The sequence below is a fragment of the Xenia sp. Carnegie-2017 genome, unplaced genomic scaffold, assembly GCF_021976095.1.
Source record: "Xenia sp. Carnegie-2017 unplaced genomic scaffold, XeniaSp_v1 HiC_scaffold_20, whole genome shotgun sequence".
NCBI lineage: Eukaryota > Metazoa > Cnidaria > Anthozoa > Malacalcyonacea > Xeniidae > Xenia > Xenia sp. Carnegie-2017.
This window is the reverse complement of record NW_025813483.1, coordinates 16,337,439-16,356,261: the sequence shown is the minus strand read 5'-3', so window position 1 is coordinate 16,356,261 and position 18,823 is coordinate 16,337,439. Positions and strand designations below refer to the sequence as shown.

Here is an 18,823-nt window from a genome sequence, read left to right as displayed (position 1 = left end):
GACATGCTTAACTCCATGTATAAAGACACAATTCATTTCATGTATAGCCAGTATTACCACATAAACGACGAAGCATCAAGGAAAGCAGATGTTTTTCATATGAGATGAAACAAGACTATACTCTTAGACGACAAGTATAAAGATTTGTGATTGAATGAAAATGGATCCCACGCTTGGAAACTACAAATGTAAGTGACTACACTGACGAGAAATGATTATTTGCTCAAAAGATTTGTCTCTGTTGAGATTCTAGTAAAAATTTCAAGGGTTTTTATAGATGCTACTGATATTTGGTTTGTTTCTTCGATGTCACATTAGTCATTACTACGCAATGAATACAAATACACTAAATTTGCCATCTGTTTCCAACGCACTATGTTGTTGAGTGTATAGAAGTACAGTTTTCACAGATTATGGAGTAGACCTTCAACGAACAAGAACCGTTATTTTCTTTTGCTCGAAATTGTACAACCAAGCAAGACATGACTGGAAGTTTCAATTGATATTTGGACAAAATTAAAGTCTAGTTTCTAAATTTATTATCGTCTCATGAATCTTAACCAACAATATCATGGATCGTTACTTTGCATAACGACATTAAAACGCAAAAATATCTGAAGATTCTAATGAAATGTTTTATTTTAACGCATTGAAGGATTACTCATTGTCTTCGTGAAAGGTGACATGCTCATAAGGAGCCAATCACAATAAAAAATTTTAGTCATGACGTCAATTAAAGAAATGTTGACAACGGAAAATTAGTCAATTTAACGTTGTAGAAAGAAAGGTAAATTTTGTCTTTTTACTGACGAAGTACTGAAGTATGAGTTACATGGAATAATCAACTAGTCTTATGAAAGCTTTCACTGTAAAATGCTTTGTTTATGATGACATGTTAAGCCTTTGATCGTTTAAAACTTGTTGCATCGTTCAAACTCAACTGACTAAAGCTATCCGTGCGATATAGGTGAATGGTCTATCATTTGGATAGTCAAACAGAAAACATATTGTAATTTCCTCATTTTCAATATGTGTGATTAAGAATTTAAAAACGCAAACTAACGTCATATGAAGAGTTATTCATCATGAAATCTCATACAAGTGTTTCATATTTTCTTATATTGTAGATCCCACATGGATGGAGTTGTGAAAGTCCCTTTACCACCTGTGTCATTCACTTCAATTACTCTTACTAGTTTGTCATAACTCATGTGTCATGGTGATTCATGGCCAAGAATGTTAAGTTGTAGTTTAGATTCTCTGTTGATGTCAGTTGTTTGTTCATATAATGATGATGGGCCCCATTGTTATATGAACCCACCTAAAGGTGGTCAGCTGATACTCACAGAAGATCAACTCTGCACTAAGCATTCTTTGAGTGATGATATAACTGGGGTATTGAAGTGGTTCCTTTTCCTTCGCTTGAAGTTACCACGAAAGTCCATATGAATCCGTCCGTATGAATGGCCATTTCGATATCAGTGGCTGCTTTATTGGTTGACGATGTCTGTGACTTCGTGTATGGAATGGTGTAAACATGTTGAATGGACATTGCACAACGGCATATGTACGTATGAACGTTAACATTGAAATGATTGGACTATAAAGATGGACCATATTCTACGAAGATGAAAACAAGCGAGTGGAAAAACACGATCCATGTCTTGTGGTTTGTAAGTTGAGTAGATAAGTGTTGTATGAGTAACTGCATGAGATAGTTTAAAAGGATCCTGATGGTCTATTTTCCTAATTCGTTTATATTTTATTGACATTTACGAAAAAATGTCAATAAAAGATGTCACTTGTTGTGAGAAAATAGCTGGCTTTCACTCGCTACTTTTTACTTATTTTATTTTACGTTTATAAAGAAAATTGCAATGCTACAAGTAGGGTTTATTTAATTTCTAAGAAAAAAAATGTTAAAATATATTTATATGATACACACATAAAAATTGCGCGATAAAAAAAGAAAGAGACCGACCAAGTCTCCTGGAACAGACTGACCAGGAAAACGTTTGGAAATCAGGTATAAAAGTTTTGTTCTTTTCAATATATTTAATTTCTGTTTTTTTCATTAATTATACTGACGTTTATAACGTGTTTTTTATAGAGTAGCTATGTCTGTGGGCTTACTAACTGGACAATAAATGAACGACCAACAGAACCACCAAGAAACAAGCGTCTTTGTCACAACTTTTGTTATGCATGATGTTTAATAGTATAAAGCATTTTCAAATTCAACCGTTAAATATTTCCTTAAACGTAAATCTTCACAGTTTTTAAAATTTTCTCGGCAAAACACGTAAGTGAAAGCCAGCTATTAATGAAGGTCTTACTCAACATGGAAGTTTCGAATCGAGTTAAAATGCTATTAGTTTTTGTTTTTCGTCCATTTATTAAAATTTTTGTTAAGACTCTGCGCTTTTTCATTTTTTGTTCTCCACCAAAGTTTATGTTTCTTTTGTTCAAACACAAAATATTGGCTGTTTCGATAGGGTAGTCAGCCTGCTTTTTTGTCGCTCTGTAAATTTAAAAATTTTATACGACTGTAACGCACGATTTGAATACGCTGCATGTTAAAGTAGATCATCGGGATCATTGAAAACAACAAAAGTATGAAATATCTTAAAACTACAAAAATTTAAGGAAATTGTTCTAAATTTTTGATCATTTCTTTTATTCGGTCGGAGGGTTTTTTACCGGATCCGCCGGTTTTCCCTCCCATTTCGTTTTGTTTTGGGAAAAAAAACAGTGTCCACATTTGGGGCCAAGCGATGTCGACATTATTTATTGTAGCTATCATGAATATTCACGTTTCTTTTTCATTTCTTGGCTTTTGGGTATATCTCCCAAAACACTGATTTTATCAAATACGACATGCATTTTAAAAAAATAGGTACGTGCGTACATATTTGTAGCCTGCAAATATATAGCTACTGAATGAAGTAGATTTAATCAATATAATTAAAATAAATTTTATATTTAGTATTATATTTACGTCAAACTTTCTCAAGATTGGGAAATGCTCTTTGGTTTTATAGAACCCTGAAATCCGATAGTCCAAATAATTGCAACTGCTAGAATCCGATACTACAAGTGCTGAAGATCAAAGGTAAAGAATTCCAGAATATCTCAAACATTCTCTTGTTTTGTGTTGAAAAAAGCCTACACATAATAAAGTCACTAAATTGACAACGAGCACGTAACGTTAGACCACTTGACCATATTCGTTAAATCTCTTGGAAGTAACATCATTGCGTTTCTTTAGTTCACTACTGGAGTCAGTGTGGTTCTGCCTGAAATCAAGTTGAAAATCACATTCACCGACTTAAATGGTTTAGCCCGTCGGCGTGGTGTGCATACTTGTGGTCCTTTACTTGAAGTTCTAAGCACCTATCAGTGACACAATGAACTAGTTGAAGAGTTTTCATCCATTTGGCGAGAAAGTTCATGGACGTTCAATGTTGTCTAGTGGGGACGTTAAAGTCTTATCTTCACATCTAAATATCATACGACATTCAAATAATGTATTTTTTGTTTGTGGTGAAATCCATAATATACAGTTGAAAGAATTATTACACCAGCTGATAAATTCATTAATTGTATTATGTAGAAACTATAAATACCTGTTTTAGGTTAGTTTAAATAAATATACCTGCTTTAGTTTAATTAACCAAGGTTTGAAGCATCTTATGTTTTGTATTTTTCACGCTTATACAGTGTCTTCACAAAGTACTGTATAAATAATCACAAAACTGCAAATGTTACTGAAACGAAACACCGCCAATAATTTTAGTAAATTTCAAACGTATACAAAGTGAAACATTTTTTCAGAATATATATGGTTGGTTTGGTTGTGCTTTCGCTAACAAAATAAGCAGCCTAAATTTCGTCAGCGCAACGTCTATTTTCACCTCCGGAAGACGTGCCCAGCGTAACCAAAGAATATAATATGATGCGAATAATTCACACTTTTTAATATAGAGATCAAGGATATGTATAAAAACAAACTTTCATATGTGGTCATAGCACTTCTCCAGTTTTGCGGTGTTTCAAGTTCAAGCAAACGAGCATTTTATGAGAAATATTCTTGCAAATACCATTTTCATCATCTGTTATGCCAATGAAGATTTTCATAATCTTCTGCATCAACCGACTCAGGGAGAAAATAAAGCTGATTTAAAATACCTGATACTGTATGGTAGCGTGATTTGCGTACGCAATGAAAATTCCATCATTTTCTCACTAAGATACAGTCTTATATAGACTGCACGCAGGCTACACATTTAGTGAATTCCGCAGATGACGAAGCATCATGTGTTTGGCATACTTGTCTTTTATTGAAAAGACAATATTTGAGAAAACCAAGAGCTTGTCCTTTTCCACCATACCAGAATACTAGATTGAATATTTTTTATCGTTGTTTATATACCACTCTTTTGTAACTTTTTACTCATAAACCTAACTTGTAACATATAACTTAACATAACTATGTGCTTCAACTTTCATCTTTTCATTGTAGGAAAATTGGACAATCAGTAAGCAAAACTATGTATCAACTTTACTGTACAAAAGGAGCTCTTTCCTGAAATTATTTCAGACAATTTCTACCTCACTAGATAGAAAAGATAAGTCAATATATATTTTAATGAAATATAAACAGATTATAAATAATATTTTATAAATTTAACACCATTTTATGTAATACATTTTGTTTTGTTTTTGTTTTAAACAATCTTTTTTCTAAATCTTGTTTTCTCTTTCAATATCAATAGCATTACCCAAGTGAAATAAATCACATTCTTGTGCCATTTGATCAGTTATTTTTTTAAAAAATTGTTTTTCACTTAACAAGTTCAGATGATCTGGCTGTGTATGCAATAAATCACATTGTTGACGAGAAGATACCTGAGTCTTTTTTATATAATGCTTGTTTGAGCTGTCATTTTCCTGTTCACTTGGAAATTTTAGGCAACATAAAAAAGTATCCCAAAGAAGGTTCAAGAATTCAAAATAAAAGAACCTGTAGCGTAGTGATATGTACTTGTAACCTACAAATGTAGCAAATGGCCAAAATATGGTGTCTGGTATAAATGCTTTAAAATACACTCGATTCAATTCATTAAAACATTCTTCAAAAGTATCTCCTTTCATGTAGTTAAACACTGCAAAAAAACCAAGATAGTCTAAGGGTGTTACTGTTGTCTGGTCTAAAAAGACTTTCAACCATGTATGTGTTCGTTTAATATATTTATCAATCATTTTGTACCATAGATGCCAGAGTGGTGCTGTAGTGCAACCATATGTCATGACATGTCTTGTTCTCTCCTTGTCCAGGATTTTATGACCTTGAACGACTTTCTGAGCAATGTAATCTGATGTTCCAGCAAGCAGAGATGAGAGAGCAACGTTGGTTAGTAATGGATGACGTTTAAAACTTGCTTCGTTTATTCTTCGAAGAAGTAAAAGAACTGAAGATGAAGACATTGTTTTTTTCTCCTAACAACAGGGTGCATCAAGTTACCATGTTGACGTTGTTAGTATTGAAATAAATATTTTTTTCAATGTCAAAAAAATATGATGTTTTGGGGAAATGTTAAATTTTTAATATTTATAAAGGAATTTAGGAATGGAAGCACCATCTGCGTGTCAAGAAAAGGACTAAGTACGAAGCATGCGCAGTTATTGATTCTTTTTCATCGGAATTTTTGTTGCGCCATCACATGTAATAACGGTAAGAATTTATTACGAATATTTTCATCTTTTGTGAACGGTTTGCTGCAGTCTTGTTTAAGAAAAGAAAGAAATTGATATTGAGTATTTTTTGTTTGATTTAGTCGTTTTCAACTACAATGCAGCTGTTTATTCGTGGGTTGGAATTAAATGTTTTAAATATTGATGACAGGGAAGTTTCTGTACTTGATCTTAAACATGAAATTGCTCAACTTGAAGGCATTTCAGTTGATGATCAAGTGCTGTCTTATGGTGGCAAACCATTAGAAAATGAGAACACTCTTGTTTACTATGACATTAATGATTCGGCAACCTTGGATGTTACAGGACGAATTGTCGGCGGTAAGATTTGAGATGCATATTCCTTTTTATACTGTGAATAGATGGCAGATGAGTCTGTTTTGATCTGATTCTACACTGCCATCAAACAAAGACCATAAGGTTTTTCTCCATTGTTCAGTTATGCAATGATGAAGCACAAACATATTACTATATAATTATTACAGAGCCAGAAATGGTTGAACCCACTGTGAATAATTATATAGAAATGATTATCAATGCCAATATATTTGGTGTCTGAGCTTAACTCACTGTTCTTCTTGTGAAAACTAAAATATTTCAATGTTTAAGGTAAAAGAATTTATTGATATCTTTCTTAGGAAAAGTTCATGGTTCTTTGGCTCGAGCTGGTAAAGTGAAAGGTCAAACACCCAAGGTAGGAATCTTGGATTGTAAATTTCTGTGGATCCTTTACTATAGACACAACATTCAACAATTTTCATAACAACACAGTATTTTTGGTATTTAGGTTTGGACTTAAACTAAAAAAAAAGTATTTCTTGAACTTTTAATTAAGACCAATTTAGTAAAGTCATTTCTAATGTTGTGTAATTCATTGCAATGTTTATAGGTTGATAAACAAGAGAAAAAGAAGAAGAGAACAGGTCGTGCCAAGCGACGTATGCAATACAACCGACGCTTTGTTAATGTTGTTCAAACATTTGGCAAAAGACGCGGACCAAACTCAAATGCACCTTGAAACACTCTATAGAAAATATGTTTCTTTGATTATGAGGTGTTAATGAAGAATAAAAACATAGCTTAAACTTAGCAGTAATTTTGTTTATCCTTCCATTTCTATAATTGGTTCACAGTCCTTAAATCATAAGATTAACTACACTATGTAAAACTTATTTTAGCTTTTTCAGTTGCAATGCACAATCTGACACATTGGAAAATACATTTAAATCTAAACTTGACATTTTAAGTCAAGAATATTTTAATGTTATCTGATTGATGAAATATATCAAATTACAAAAACTCAAGTCAAGCATTACAACAAAAGCCTGTTTAAACACACTACTTGTTCTCAATTTTGTGGTAAAAGTTGTAACACTTAAGTATGACTGTCTCACAACTCAACTGCATTGCAAATGTTTCAGTAAAAAACATTTGTTTTCATTGAAATGATCTTTTACAACACATTTCATCACTCATCTAAACAAACAACAAGAACTGGGTTCTTCAGCTCCACTTGGTTGATTTGCATTAAGAATAATTGCTGCTTCAGATGGCTTTCGATCATTCTTAAGAAATAAAATTGAACATGCTTTAATACATCCAAACAAATAAAACAGATTTGAAAATTTCAAATAACCTGAGTTTCAACACCAGCATTGACATTTCTCAATATTAACTGACACATTTCTGTAAATGCCTAATGTAAATATACATGTATATAAGGTTATACATGTAATTTTAGAATACATGCATAGTTGATGATTAAAATATACATTCCAAGAATAAATTTACCTTTTCAATATTAACATTAGAGAAAGCACTTGTTTCAAGGAATGGTATACCATATTTTTGAGATAACTAGCAAAGTAATCAAAGCAGTTTATTAAATTGGTACTTGTGATATAAAATTAATAAAAGTACAAATGAAATTTGCCATCCATTAACCTTTTCACCCTCTCTATAAGATACTTCACGTTTTGATTCTTCTATGTCACATTTGTTGCCAACCATGACTGTCTTCACTTCATTGCCAGCATGCTAAAATATATAAAGTAATTAAATGTAATTCAGCCATAACATGTTGTCAAGAAATTGTACAAATTAAAGGACCAACATAATAATGCTAACCTCTTCTACATAATGTATCCATTTCTGTATGTTTTCAAATGTTTTCCTTCTTGTGATATCATAAACCAACATTATGCCCTAAAACATAAAACTACAAATTGTACGGCAAGCAAGCAGTGAAAAATCACATATTGATAAAAAATTCATTGAAAGTAGAATTGCAAACAACAACTACAAATGTTCATTATGTTAAAATGTATAATTAAGTTGTGCATTAATTACTTATCATGTGCTTAATTGGAAAGAGGTAGTACATTGTTATGTGAAATAGGCTGAACAGATTAAGAAACAAAGCTCACCTGAGCTCTTCTATAATATTGAGTTGTAATAGTTTCATATCTCTCCTGCCCTGCTGTATCCCTAACAAAGTTATAAAATACATGCAGTTAACCAAAGCTGTCAAAATAGTAAAACTACACACATTATTTGGGCAACCGCCAGGTAAATATTCAAGAAAAGAAATTTCATACTTGTGAGAAGATTTCGAAAACAATGGACATTAGTCAACTACTTACCACATTTGAATTCGTATTCTGCTACCATCGACAGTAAAGGTTCTCATTTTAAAATCAATTCCTACATCAGATCATACAACAAGTAGTATTGACTCGTTTAAAAGTGATTTAAGTCATATAAAATTGCTTACTACCTATAGTAGAAAGATGTGTAGGTTTAAATTCATCATGAGCAAACCGACATAAAATACAAGTTTTTCCAACTGCAGCATCACCGATTAATATAACTTTAAAAAGATGATCGTAATTCTTAGCCATGCTTATGTCTAAAGGTGAAGAAGGCAAATTTTCAAATTCCATCTAAATTAGGTAATTGTTTTTTTTCGATCACTTTAATTGGTAATTTTGTATATTCTAGAAATATTTAACTTCTACCGTCACCTTTTTTATGTAGTTGTCGCTAAAATATGAGCGGAATTTTAAATTTTCGTCAGGTCAGGCCGGGTTAACTTATTTACCAGAAAAACATTCTCCTATCAAAAGCATTCGTTGTGTGATTTGATTTATCACACGCAATTTTCCATTCTTAAAATTTAGGAGTATTTTAGAGAATCAATTCAAGATTTAAAACTTTACGTATGAAAAAGTTAGAAGTGAGAAAATGCATAATGAAATAAATGAACAGAAAAAACACATTATAATTTTACTCCCCCCCCCCTTTTCACTAAAATAATGATCCAGTCGATCCAGTCAAGGAAACCAGTTAATCCTGTTTCGCTGATTAAACTAATAATCTGAAATGCAGCTGAGTCATGCTGAGTCAGAGTGCTAGCGCTGATGCTTTACAGTTGGGGAAGAAGTTCTCCTGTAATCAGGAAAGCTAGGAAAATGTAAAATGTAGGAGGTTGTAGGGAGAAAATAAAATGAAAATGCCTTGTTTTGCCCAAAATATTTAAATTGGTTAATTGTGGCAAATTTTGATGAAGCGTTGTTTGACTTGTTTCAATTTTTTTATTTTGACAGCCTTGCATTACACCTGTATGACTTATTGCACCCACCCTTCTAAGTCTTTTGATTTATGCAATATTTTTCGTTGTTAAAAGTTATTAATGCTCATTTTTAAAACAAACTAAAATTCAATGATCCGACCTGACGTAGGTATATAATGGGTATGTTGTGTAAAGTCAAACAAGGAAAATCATCGCAGGAAGTAGAAAATAAAGTTTTGGTAGGTGAAATGTGCATACACAGAGTGGCAGCACTGTGATGAAACATCATGTTTTCAGGTTGTTGGTTCGAAGACGTTTTGTACACAGCTACGTCTTACAATGAATAAATTTCTGTTGTTGTACATAAAATATAGAATAAAATGACAATATTGTTGATGACAAAGTAAAAACGTCCAACAAAATACGACAGATTAAGGATTAACAGATAGCATGACGCAGGAAAATCTTTTCTTCATTCAAAGTGAAAGTTCCAAATTTGGTTGTTACAATATTTAGAACATTATATTACTACACCTAAACTTGTGGCAATATCTTCTTTGTTATGCCTCCATCATTAATAAATCTGAGGACATTTTTCTCTTGGCAACTACTATACTTAGTTATGTCTTTAGCGTATTTTCTTGGTAAAGTCCTTCAAAACTATTAAAATGAAGTATTAAAATTTAAATCTTTCTCATATTGCATCAGTCATATTTTGCTTCATCTTTGAAGTAAAACCTTCTTTCCACAATGATGAAAAATGTTTTAGAATTTCATGAATTTTTTGACATTTGAAATATGCTGAAGCTTTTTAGCAGAATTATGTTTTACCACACTACTGTTTATCTACTTTATAACTTTGTGCAGAAGAAATTCTCCTTATTTGCTTTGGTAAAGATATAAATGCTTACTCTATATTAATGTAAATTTTTAGTTTGCCTATGTGATGTTTGTTGTAAGTGCTGTAACTAGCATGACATGTAAGATGGATACTCAATATGTTGTTGTGTCATCCATCCCTGGTCATGAAAGAACATGCATAGATTGTCCCCAATGTGGACCTGGCAAAGAACCTGGAATCAAATGTGGTACATCCATTGCCATTCATGAAAAGACTGGGGATTGTCAACATTGTCAAGGCAATTTTTTTTCAACAAGAAAAGATGTGCTTCCATGTCAGCCTTGTACAACCTCATATTTGGTAAATCAAAATAAAACAAAATGCATTGCTGTGCATTCAGGTCATCATTCCAATGATCAGCCTAAGTTGGTCATTTGGATTGTTGTTGGTGTTGCTGGTTTTTTGCTTGTGTTGGTGTTGATCTTTGTATGCAAAAGAAGATTGCTAAACTATTTAACCAAGTCATCAATGGCAAACCCACTAACACAGCTCCTTATCAAGGTAAGTTTTTTTTTTCATCTTCCTGTATTCTGTTCTTTTGAAAATGTGCCATGAGCATATTATTGCATATTCTTTTGCTAAATTGCAGAGGTTTCATCTGATACTGGACAGGAAAAACTCAAAGTGAAAGTTGAAGAAACATCTGCTGGCCGAGGTAATGTTTTTTGTATTATTTATCAGTTTAAAAGTGACAGGTGAAAATTTACATTTTTTTACTCTTAGTTGACAGTCACCCTCTGCTTTCTGGCCAAGGCTGTTCTCATATTAATAACAGTCATTCAAGTCCTCAAGGTAACATTGCATTTGGTTATTATGATAAATTAACCAAATAATATTCATGATCATTGTTATGTGTTTAAGAAACAAGTTTAGCATCAATGGAGGGTCATCTAGGGTTTTAAGATACAAATTGTGCAAGTTGCATTTTATTGTGTTGGAAATTATATATTTAGATTTTTCAAATCAATATTTGTATTTCATTTTCTATAAATCATTGAGGTTTATGTTTTTTTCCAGTTGTTTAGATACCCAACAGACTATGTTGAAGATAGAACAATGACAACATATTTAGATATGGCTAGAATATCATTAATTGTAGTGAACGTTTTCTATGTTTGACAAGTTTTAATTAATGATTAGCTTGATTGTTCATTTGATGATTATGCAGTTATGGTAAAGTGTAAAATATTGTAATTGGAATAATGCAAAATCAATTTTTCAATCATCGTACAACAGTAAATCATGTTTGATTGAAATAAATTTACTGTTTAGTAACAGAAGTCAAAATAACATAACATATTGTTATATGGTCAATTTTCTTTTGTCTTGTCAATTTAGCAGGGGGTGTAATAAATAGACTAACTAAAAGAAGCGACAAAACATTTGTAAACATGGCGTAGTTATGGACCTTCCTATTGTACTTTATTATTATCACGATGAGTAAAAAGGGATTAAATTGCTTTACCGTCTGTCTTGCTCATTTATCGTCAAATGTATTCGACAATGTGAGTTCAACGCTTTTGATTTTAATCATCAATATTATACTTAGACTGTTTGATACCATGTCTATGGACACAAGACATACCATGTTATAATGTCTATTTTTCATCATCATGTGTATTTAAGACAATGATTTGTTGCTTGCAACCAATTCAAACATTCAATGACTTAAATACACATGATAATCTTAACCAATTTAGATGAAATATTGTCGCACCATGTCCATGGTCACCTAAAAGATGGAAGAAAAAAACACCTGCCAATGTTGAGGTAACAACGCAATTTTTTAAATATGCCAAAAGAAACTTTTTATTTCTATGTATAAAAATAGGAAAGCCAAAAACATCATGTGTAAAGTTAAGCCAGTGTTTGTTTTGTTTAACGTCTATTTTGTTTGTTGTCTCCTTGTCACTCATTGGTTAAAGACTTAAATTCATCATGACTTTATTGATGATACACATTTGGCAATATTGGAAGCTAACTAAGATTGGGTGGGCTAAAAATTCAAACTCTTGTCTTTAATTTGAGCCAGATTCTAGAGATGGGCAATTTTGTCCCCAAGATTAGTCAATACACAAGTTTTAGTACTCATGACATATTACCCAGAAAACAAAAAAGTAACACAAATTAAGACCTTTGGGTACATTTTCACTCTTGGGCCAATCAATGGCTTAATATTTTCCTGCTATCCACCTAGAGATCTTGGCAAAAACTGATTTACTCTGCAGTCTTTGAGGATTCAAGGCACAGTTGAGATAAACAGAACAGTCTAATGCATTGGTTATTCCATTCGCAACCTTGCTATTACAAAGTAAATGCATGGTTTAAAGAATATTAGTGATTAAATGTTCTCTTAATCTTCCAAAGGTTTTCAGGACATTTTGTTACTAATATCCCTAAAGGCATGTGTTTACTTACATACAATGCAACTTTTAATAATTTGAATGAAATTCCCATGTTGGGTATGATTTCTCAAATTTTAAAATAAGTAACAAAAAATGTGTTGTGTGTTATTGCACAGTTGATATGAACAAAACTTCAATAAAGCGAAAAGTTTTGAAGACAAAAAACACATATTTTCAGTCAAAAGTTGCACTATGTAAAACTAATATCTTTGATTTTTGATTTTGGAAACATTACTACAGATCCCTATTCCAATTGTCTACATTTGGATATTATTTACATCTATATTTAAAGTATCAAATTAAATTTGTTCGTTGGTACATTAATGTAATCACCCTAGCATTTTCCAGCATTAAATTATCCTTCTCAAAAAAAATTTTGAATTCACATCAGACCACATTTCGCATTTCAACCAGAAATTCTGCCTTTATTTTTAATGCCTACGAGAATATCTCATACCAAGCAAATCACCAACTTCGATCATCGCAGTAACCGCCTGGAAATATTGCAAAAAAAACTTCACCATCCTGATTTTATGTGAGAAGAATATGTTAAAATGATAGTAATGCTCACAAAACAAGTTTTAAGATTCACATCAAAGATTGATTTCACCAATAAAATAGTTTTAATACACTAGACTCTATCTTACCTTGTCCAATTGATCCCTTGTATGAGCGGCAGATATACAAAACCTTGCACGAGACTCAAGAATACTAGTAGCAGGAAATCCTACGACAACACTTGCAATTCCTCGTTTCAACAACTCACGACTAAGGGCACTACACAAGAAAGATATCATGGAGACAGAACATAACAAACAGACAAGGAAATTGACAAAGCAACCTTATTTTTCCAGGAAGGAAAATCAAAACAGGAACAATTACTGAGTCGTCGTGTCCATACACAATGAAACCAGCTTTTTTTAAGGATTGTCGGAAATACCTGAAATTTTAAAAAGTTTATATAAAAAGATGATAAAGATGTTGAAGTTTGGGGCTATTTATGACTTTATATTTCTTATTCTATCACAGTTCGCAGCTCAAAAACGCACTAGATTTACACAATCATATTATCATAGTGATATAATAACATAACAATATCTACATTAAGATGATTACCATTCAGGGTTAAAGAACACTTCTGTAAGATTTGAGGTAGTAACAAAATATTGAGCAAATACTGGGCTAATGCCTTTATTGCCATTAATCATCCTCACATGCATAAAAATTACAAAAGCAATTTCACAAAGTTGTGGATTTTATTGGAATTGAACCTCCCTGTTTCTCAGAGTGCACAATAAAGTGGGCTACCATTAAACTATAACAAAACACAAACATACTTGCTATTCTCAGATAAGGTGTGAAGTCTTTTTTGCCCTAAAGAAAAAGTGTTTAAAGTTTAAGTTATAAATTATATTAATTGTTTTATATTGGACAAACATAAATTGTTTTATATTGGACAAACTGACCATAGATGATCTAGCTTACCTTCGCCTGTCCCATCTTCACCCATGATGATCTTCATTGATGAGATTATTTGCTGTGCCACTGGAGGTGACATTGAACATGCATAAACTGCACTATGAGATGATGATCGAATATGACGAATGATTTCCTAGAAATTGATAAGTTATTGGAAATATAATTATAAGGTTTAGTACTGTATTTCAACAAATGGGTAATTGATAAAAGTGTAAAAGATAAGCTAACATTTCAATATATTAGAAAATTCTACCTCGGAGGCAGCAATGTAGCCACCTGCTGATCCAAAACTCTTTGTAAATGTACCCATCATGATATCAATATCCTTTGGATGAATGCCATAATAATCAGCTACACCTCTACCATGTGGACCCATTGCACCAATACTATGAGCCTCGTCAAGATAAAGATATGCCTTGTACTTCTTCTTAAGCTCTATCACTTCTGGAAGTTTCACTATTGAGCCCTCCATGCTATTAGTGACATAATTTTCCCATAGTTTAAGCAATTCAATTTACAACATTTTTTAATGACTATCTATAATATTAAATTTCTCATTATCAGAATAAATTAATTATTGCTGAACTTCCCATTCACCTGTATACTCCTTCCACAACAATCAAAATTTTCTTCCATGGTCTGTGTGTACGAGGTTGACCCTGTATCACTGAGCTTCTGAGAATCTCCTCAAGATGAGCCATGTCTTAAAAAACAACATACATGCTGCATATTACAGTTGAACTAAAATTTTCTATTTCAAAATAAAATTACCATTATGTTTGAACACTTTAATCTTTGCACCAGAAAGCCTAGCTCCAAGTACTAAGGACGAATGATTGAGCTCATCACTGACTATAAGGCATTTTTTATCAACTAGAGTGGGAAGATTTGTTGAGTTTGTTGCAAATCCCATTCCAAAGACCATTGCCGCCTCTTTGCCAATGAAACGCGCAACCAAATGCTCTAGCTCAACATGAATATTAAGTGTGCCGTACTCGTGTCTGGTGCTACATGCAGCAAGGCCATAATCTCTCACAGCTTGCTCAGAGTCATCTGTGCAAGGACCAGAATTCTCAGCAAAACCAAGATAGTTATAAGAACCAAGGTTGAGTGCACGAATTGTTTCACCTGTATGTCTGAAAACACATGATAAGATATAATTTCTAACTTAGAAACAATATAACAAAGTTTTGGCACTAAGAAAAATACATGGTTGTGGACCTTGTGGTGAGGTAGAAGTGCAAAGTATATTTATTAAATTCTCTAATATCATGTCATTTTACAAAGATAAGAAACATCTTCTCATAAGCCTTTTTTCCAGCCATGTCAAAAGTCTCCTTTTTTACAAGAATACTACTAAGAAAATAAGCTTAAAACCTGTGCATATAAGATATTTTAGGAAGAGTTTCTTACTCAAAAGTCCAGTTGCTATCTGCACTCTGGCGTTCAATGATCTCTATCTCTGCCCCAGGTGAACTACAAATTGGTCGATTCCAACAATCTCGGATACGACGATACAGGTTTCTTGTGTAGAAACTTTCAAAACTTGAATATAACGGCACAAAACCCTAAGTAATGAACATGATATTAGGACCATATTAACATAGTTTTGAATTACCTACAAAAAGGGAAATCTGATTAGTTACTTAGCCTGTGGGAAGTATTCCAGAACTGATGTACTGAAATCTTTATAACATTCATGTAAATTATGCAAATAAGGGAGGGTCAGTTGTGTTGAAAAGAAATATTTCATACCAATCGTAGATAATATTGCACTTATACAAACAAGATCGTTAAATTTTTCGCGACTTTCAAACGAGATGTGGTATGTACTTTAACCTTACTCCCGGTGATATCGTGTTATGAAATGGTTACATAAATTTATCATTAAATACATAGTTACCAATGTATTTTCGTTTTTGTGATCAACTGTATAATTAAATAACATTTCTAGACGACCACATGAAATCAATACAGAGAAAAAATATATATTAAAATGGCATACTTTATTTCCTTTCTCTTTATACGCCCGTGACTTTTCCAAACCGTAAAAACGCATAAAGTCACGCAAATAACCGAATAAAATTAATATTGCATATGCAATATATGTCATAACAGCAATCCATATAGGCGTTTGCTCAAACTCTTCATGATTTTTGTAATTTGATTTTCCATTTTCTACTCCATTTTTATGTGTTGTTTCCCCATTTTTGCGTGATTTTTGCATGCTATTGCCATTGTCGTGATCTCCAAGTTTATCAAACTTCTCATTCATGATTGTTTTTTATATTTCTTAAAAGATTTAAAACTTCACTGCTGAGACAATGAGAGTAACACTAGTTCATACAATAAAGCCAATAATGTTGCATTCTTTATCGAATGAATATTTATCGGCATAATATCGTATGTCTTCGAGGCGAACCGTAAATAACAAGACTAATAACTAATATGTAGACATTGCACGAGCTTCAAACGGGAATTCCCGAATTCACTTCAAATTACAAATTAATGCTAATTATTATAAATTACTGTATACTAAACACATCACAACATGAACATTTCTAGCTTGATTTTTTTTCGTAAATGTTTTATTTTCAAACAAATACTATCATAAAAATTGTTCAAATAATCCATCAGCCCAATATTATCATAGTTTATAGAAAACAAAAACTCAACTTTAACTCTCAGTGCATAATTTTGTCTCGTCAAGGTCACTGTCGAGCACTCGAGCATGTGATATGCGTGTAAAAAATATATTTTTTAATTATACTTCATTCCAATGGTGTAGAGATATCTGTAAAAATAGTGACATGTCGATCTTAACCTCAAAGTACTCCATATTTGCTGGTTTTCCTTGCTGATTGGTTACGGGAACAATTTGCTTTTTCTTTTTTGGCTGAATATTTTTACTTGTATAATTTCGTTAATTTTATTGTTTTAACCTAATGATGGTTATTTAAACCTACTTGTGATAATGCTTTCTGCTGTCCGGTTTCGAACTTTTACTTTATTTGTGTAGTTGTTTTCATGTACGAGGCTATGTGAGCGTTCTATATAAAGAATTTATTTGCAATTTCAGTTACTTGTAACGCAACAGCAACGCTTGTTATTCCCTCTTTTTCGGGTTTCCCGACAAAACGCCCTGCTCATTTTTATTTTGACGATAGACGATGTGATTCATGTGAACATTACTGAAAAACCATTGTCACATCATTTTAAATGAATCGACTCAAACAATTTCTTGTTGTCTTAAGATATACTTTAATCTCTGATGAACCGTGTCTTGTACTCGTTGCTAAATGTTGTCAAACTTTGTGTATAGAAAGCTAAGTACAAAGCTCTGGCTCTTGGCTGTTAACGAAGACAATTTAGTATTAGAAGCCCAGATGTAGACTGCATGTTGAGCCTTCTTTGCGCACTAGGAAGATTAAATCATCATCACTACCATTTTACTATTAGCCCCAGAGAATTGTAAAAAGTAGTACGCATTGCATTTATTTTTGTGAGTGGAGCGTGGAGATTGACTTAACGCGTGATTGGATTCTAGACTGTTCATCATGTTGTTCTCGTTTCTTCAATCTTCCCATTTCATTATGTCTATTTCTTGAAACACCACACAGACTCCTCTGTTGAAGCAGTCCTTCTAACGTCCGTGTAAATTTTTTCTGAAAACGTTAATAGCTTGAATCAAAGGAAAAAACCATAAAAAATATCCTCATTTGTCTGTTTTACTATTTGTCATTATTTCGAAGAAAGTTATTTCAATCAAAATATTATCATGACAACTGTTTCATGCATTTCGTGAGTTCTCATTTTTTGCTATTTCACCATTATAATAGAGAAGATTATGGATAAAATGTAATTTCTCACTAAATTTTTGAGATCAACTTGTATTAATTACTTGAGAGGTACTTGACAAATTTCAAACGCTTAACAGGAACGTTGGTTCTACTCTTTTTTCAATGTTCATCTCTGTAGATATATTTTTACCTTATTTAATATTTCTTTAAATAGATTTCCCCATTCATAAATGGCGTACTTTTATTTGTAATTTGCGTGTTTATTAATTTGTCAATTTCACAAGGAAAAACAGTCTTTTTATCCTTAGTGCTTTTTTTAATCAATAGTAATTCATTTCAAATCATAGATTTTTGGCATAACCACCACGAGTCTGTGTTGTAAATGTCGGTGTAATCTATCACGTGATCAAGTTTTGTTTGAATATTTGGATTCTAATGTGAGAATGCGAAAGGAGATCGTGACGGGATAAGTCGAACGATTTTACCATAACAACGGTGTTTACACAGTGTAATATGACCAAAGCCAAAGGTCACAATAAAGTATGATTGTGTTTGAAAGACAAGACTTTTAATCATTCTGTTTTTTAATTCCTTACCGACAGTCTGCTTGATGCGTGAAAAGTTGTTTATAAAAGTATAATATATGCATAATATGTTATCGACACTTATAATAAACATCACAATCTTGATACCACATTTTTTTTTAGTATTACATGGAGAGTGTGCTTTTTATCCCCTTGATTAATTCACTCCACAGGAGAGTGATGAGGTTGTACGAATTTTATGAAAGTGGGTCAATCATGCATTGAAACCTAGTTCCGCTGACAAAGACTTTCAATTTTCTCTTTAAACCATAGCGAAATTGGTTGACAGTTTCACATGTGTAGTCTGTTGCAATTATTACTAAAATTTT

At 32.3% G+C, this 18,823-nt stretch overlaps 4 protein-coding genes and 2 long non-coding RNA genes across 10 annotated transcripts; 3 read left to right on the top strand and 3 right to left on the bottom strand.

Moving 5' to 3' along the window:
- The first annotated feature begins 1,204 nt into the window (after window positions 1-1,204).
- On the top strand, window positions 1,205-3,403 carry LOC124441347. The gene is made up of 3 exons (XR_006946949.1): window positions 1,205-1,673; window positions 3,042-3,112; window positions 3,269-3,403. It is a non-coding gene; the product is annotated as an uncharacterized LOC124441347 (long non-coding RNA).
- A 1,188-nt stretch (window positions 3,404-4,591) lies between these two features.
- Window positions 4,592-5,633, bottom strand: LOC124441343 (PXMP2/4 family protein 4-like). Its single transcript, XM_046991791.1, has one exon. It carries the CDS (start codon window positions 5,485-5,487, stop codon window positions 4,744-4,746), a length of 744 nt encoding a protein of 247 aa, XP_046847747.1. The 5' UTR covers window positions 5,488-5,633; the 3' UTR covers window positions 4,592-4,743.
- A 31-nt stretch (window positions 5,634-5,664) lies between these two features.
- LOC124441346 (ubiquitin-like protein FUBI) lies at window positions 5,665-6,843 on the top strand. The gene is made up of 4 exons (XM_046991794.1): window positions 5,665-5,734; window positions 5,838-6,075; window positions 6,393-6,448; window positions 6,644-6,843. Exons 2-4 carry the CDS (start codon window positions 5,853-5,855, stop codon window positions 6,770-6,772), a joined length of 408 nt encoding a protein of 135 aa, XP_046847750.1. The 5' UTR covers window positions 5,665-5,734; window positions 5,838-5,852; the 3' UTR covers window positions 6,773-6,843.
- A 132-nt stretch (window positions 6,844-6,975) lies between these two features.
- LOC124441344 (ras-related protein Rab-13-like) lies at window positions 6,976-9,068 on the bottom strand. 2 transcript variants are annotated; one of them, XM_046991793.1, is made up of 9 exons: window positions 8,778-9,068; window positions 8,531-8,662; window positions 8,397-8,457; window positions 8,181-8,241; window positions 7,882-7,959; window positions 7,699-7,791; window positions 7,546-7,611; window positions 7,391-7,450; window positions 6,976-7,319 (listed from the first exon to the last, which is right to left on the bottom strand). In XM_046991793.1, the coding sequence occupies exons 2-9, from the start codon at window positions 8,652-8,654 to the stop codon at window positions 7,227-7,229; spliced, it is 636 nt and encodes a 211-aa protein (XP_046847749.1). In that variant the 5' UTR covers window positions 8,655-8,662; window positions 8,778-9,068; the 3' UTR covers window positions 6,976-7,226. The 2 variants fall into 2 exon arrangements, with proteins under 2 accessions (XP_046847749.1, XP_046847748.1); XM_046991792.1 differs by having other exon boundaries at window positions 8,531-9,067.
- Window positions 9,069-10,254: 1,186 nt separating this feature from the next.
- On the top strand, window positions 10,255-18,606 carry LOC124443028. Of its 4 annotated transcripts, none has more exons than XR_006947470.1 (6): window positions 10,255-10,727; window positions 10,816-10,881; window positions 10,950-11,018; window positions 11,244-11,731; window positions 11,927-14,280; window positions 14,354-14,695. It is a non-coding gene; the product is annotated as an uncharacterized LOC124443028 (long non-coding RNA). The 4 variants fall into 4 exon arrangements; XR_006947468.1 differs by having other exon boundaries at window positions 11,244-11,996; window positions 12,424-14,280; XR_006947469.1 differs by lacking the exon at window positions 14,354-14,695 and adding an exon at window positions 18,258-18,606 and having other exon boundaries at window positions 11,244-11,996.
- Window positions 12,817-16,521, bottom strand: LOC124443024 (serine palmitoyltransferase 2-like). Its single transcript, XM_046993541.1, has 10 exons — window positions 16,116-16,521; window positions 15,524-15,678; window positions 14,882-15,246; window positions 14,708-14,813; window positions 14,364-14,583; window positions 14,117-14,243; window positions 13,969-14,005; window positions 13,473-13,571; window positions 13,279-13,408; window positions 12,817-13,125 (listed from the first exon to the last, which is right to left on the bottom strand). Exons 1-10 carry the CDS (start codon window positions 16,383-16,385, stop codon window positions 13,063-13,065), a joined length of 1,572 nt encoding a protein of 523 aa, XP_046849497.1. The 5' UTR covers window positions 16,386-16,521; the 3' UTR covers window positions 12,817-13,062.
- Window positions 18,607-18,823: the final 217 nt, after the last annotated feature.